General features: G+C 46.8%; 1 protein-coding gene across 1 annotated transcript in view; it reads left to right on the forward strand.

Annotated features, from left to right (window-relative positions):
- Positions 1–2295, forward strand: part of LOC111976951 (bone morphogenetic protein 7-like) — a 21066-nt gene extending 18771 nt beyond the window's left edge. Inside the window, exons 7-11 of the mRNA XM_070442957.1 lie at positions 714–862; positions 1021–1227; positions 1414–1490; positions 1694–1804; positions 2200–2295. Of these exons, the coding sequence (XP_070299058.1) occupies positions 714–862; positions 1021–1227; positions 1414–1490; positions 1694–1804; positions 2200–2295 (640 nt within the window). The remainder of the gene's footprint in view (positions 1–713; positions 863–1020; positions 1228–1413; positions 1491–1693; positions 1805–2199) is intronic.
- Positions 2296–3072: the final 777 nt, after the last annotated feature.

Consider the following 3072-nt stretch of genomic DNA (forward strand, 5'->3'; position numbering starts at 1 on the left):
CACACACACACACACACACACACACACACACACACACACAGCTTGTCCTGCTAGGTGACATCAGAGCCCAGTCATGTGTAGGCATGGCCTGTTGCACAGAGGTGACAGTGAGGCTATGTCGGTGCTAAGAACAACACCATTGTCATTCAGAGACACACATGCCTTCCATACAGACAACAAGGCGGCAAGAAAAAGAAACAGTCTGTGTTGTGGGCCTGGGGGCCTGAAACTCAATCTGTAAACAAATCCATTGTCTGTGAGATCTGCCCCAGAGCTGTGATATCTGCTTCAATCAGTCTGGGAATTCTCATCTGTGATAAAGATACCTCTTTTAATAATGGCTATCGGTGGGGTTAGATCGACACTGCATGTCATCTCTTGTTTTGGATTTACTGTATCCTGGGTTCTCTCTGGGTGGCTAATCTCTTCTGTCTCTGCTATTTATTGGAATATGTATCAGCTATCTATCAACTTTTATATAACTACTTTACTTTTACATACTGCACTACATAGCAGCAACCCAAACTGCCACTGAGGAGAATGGTTTGAAATGCAATGTGAAGTGGCAAGGCTATATACGTTTATCCAGACTTGTGGCAACTGATGTTAGAATTTAGAAGAACACACTTCCTAGGTCTGTAACTCTTTGTTGTGTATCTAACTGAGACTTTATGTGCTGTGTATCTAATGTTTGTAGTCAATGTGCCCCTCAGTGAGGAGGACCTGTTCCTGCTGGACACGCGTGTGGTGTGGGCTATAGAGGAAGGCTGGCTGGTGTTTGACATCACAGCCACCAGTAACCAGTGGGTGGTGAACCTGGACCAGAACCTGGGCCTGCAGCTGGCTCTAGAGAGCATGGACGGTGAGTCACTGTCATAGAGTTATAAGAGTACTGAATGGCCGCTGGTCCAACAGAGATAGATCTCTAGGGCTGGTACACCCACCACATAACATTGAATTTAAAAATATCAACATGTACCCTGGACTGACATGTGCATGTATTTCTGTCTCCCTCTACAGGCCAGAGTGTGAACCCCAGGCTAGTAGGGCTGGTGTGGGGCAGTGGGCTACAGGACAAGCAGCCCTTTATGGTGGCCTTCTTTAAGGGAACTGAGGTTCGCCTCCGCAGCGTCCGCTCTGCCCACGGCCACAAGGGGCGCAACCCCAACCGCTCTAAAACCCCCAGGAATGCCCAGGACGCACTGAAGGTTGCTGAGGCTGCAGCAGGTACACAAATTACCCACTTGGAGGTTAATGAGCCAGTCAACATTTTATAAACTTGTAAACTTCATATTCAGGCTATGAATAATATTTAACTAGGAATACATCTATTATACAGTGTTTAAGTGACAGTGATGACAGTTGATTGTGCTGATTAATCTATATGCTGTTAATTTCCCCCTTTGTCTTCAGAGACCCTCAGCACAGACCCCAAACAGGGCTGTAAGAAGCATGAGCTGTATGTCAGCTTCAGAGATCTGGGATGGCAGGTACAGTAATATGACGACTCCTTATGTCACACCAGGTCCTGATATCTCTGTTCTGTACTGTAATGATCTGAGCACCCCCTCTTCTTTTTTATTCACCCACTTAGATAGGAGTATGACTTGAATAGATTCAATCTGACATTATCTCCATCTCCCATTTGTTGGATGTTGTTATGAGAAATTCATTTTTTCAATTGTCCCCTCAGGACTGGATCATTGCACCAGAGGGCTATGCAGCGTACTACTGCCAGGGCGAATGCGCTTTTCCCCTCAACTCCTACATGAATGCTACCAATCATGCCATTGTGCAGACTCTGGCAAGAATATTTATATCTTTCATATAATACATTTCTGAGGGGGTTGAATATGGCATTTTCTCAGGGTTTCACTGTAGAGTTTTTACTTTAAATTGTAAATTATTTTAATTTTTGAACATTTTTATCAAAGCACTCTTTGATGTCCTGCATCCTGTAAAGAAAACTGCTAAAGTATCAATGCACATTTTATCCCACACTTTAATATTTCTAATAACAGTGCTCGATTCTACCCCCCCCCCCCCACCCCCCCGCCCCCCCCCCCCCCCCCCCCCCCCCCCGCCGCCCCCCCCCCCCCCCCCCCCCCCCCCGCCCCCCCCCCCCCCCCCCCCTCCCCCCCCCCCTCAGTCCATTCATAAACACAAGAGCATTGCCCCAACCTGCTTGCCCCCACCCAGCTCCACGGCATCTCAGTCCTCTACTTTGACGACAGCTCCAATGTCATTCTGAAGAAGTACCGGAACATGGTGGTCAGAGCCTGTGGCTGTCACTGACCGCCATTAGACTTCCTCTTCTCAGGATACACTGGGGCTAGTGGAGGAAGATGAGGAAGAGGAGGAAATGGGGATTATGCTGCTAGAGACATACTGCTCTAGCAGTAGAGACATACTGCTCTAGCAGTAGAGGCATACTGCTCTAGCAGAAGAGGCATACTGCTCTAGCAGAAGAGGATCAGTTCACTCGCCACTAGCCAGCCTACAAAACGATGAATTAATGATAAACAAGAAACGGCGTCAACATAAAACTGCACGTACTAATCCGCAGCATAAGAGCAACACACTGCTAACTGCTCTAAGCTAAGAGACATACTGCGGTATGGGCCTCATGCTCACTCACGGTTGCAGATTCTTCTTCCGACACTCTAATCTCAGCTACCATCCCATCAGAACCGCTGGCTTTCTTCCTTTCTAGCGTAGAAGACCAGTACTGGCTTCTCTCGGCTCCGTAGTAGTCCCCCTAGTCACGTTAAGCATGGCAAAAAACAATAAAAAGAGCTCGGACCCTGAGCATAGCAATGAAATAATAAATATACTTGCTCTAGCCAGTAATGCGTACCATTGAACCACACTGGGGGCATCTAGAGCAAGTTAGATGGCAGATACATGCCCATATGCCAGTAGAGACAATAATGATCTCAGTTCTAGTAATGAGCTCTAAGCAGTATTAGAAATTAGAGGCAACAGAAAACAACTGACGTTTTCTAGCAGTAGAACAGGGGGCAAATAACTAGCATGGCCACACTAGCACAAAGTCAGAATAAAGGAAGAAAA

Source organism: Salvelinus sp. IW2-2015, linkage group LG1, assembly GCF_002910315.2.
Source record: "Salvelinus sp. IW2-2015 linkage group LG1, ASM291031v2, whole genome shotgun sequence".
NCBI classification, from domain to species: Eukaryota; Metazoa; Chordata; class Actinopteri; order Salmoniformes; family Salmonidae; genus Salvelinus; species Salvelinus sp. IW2-2015.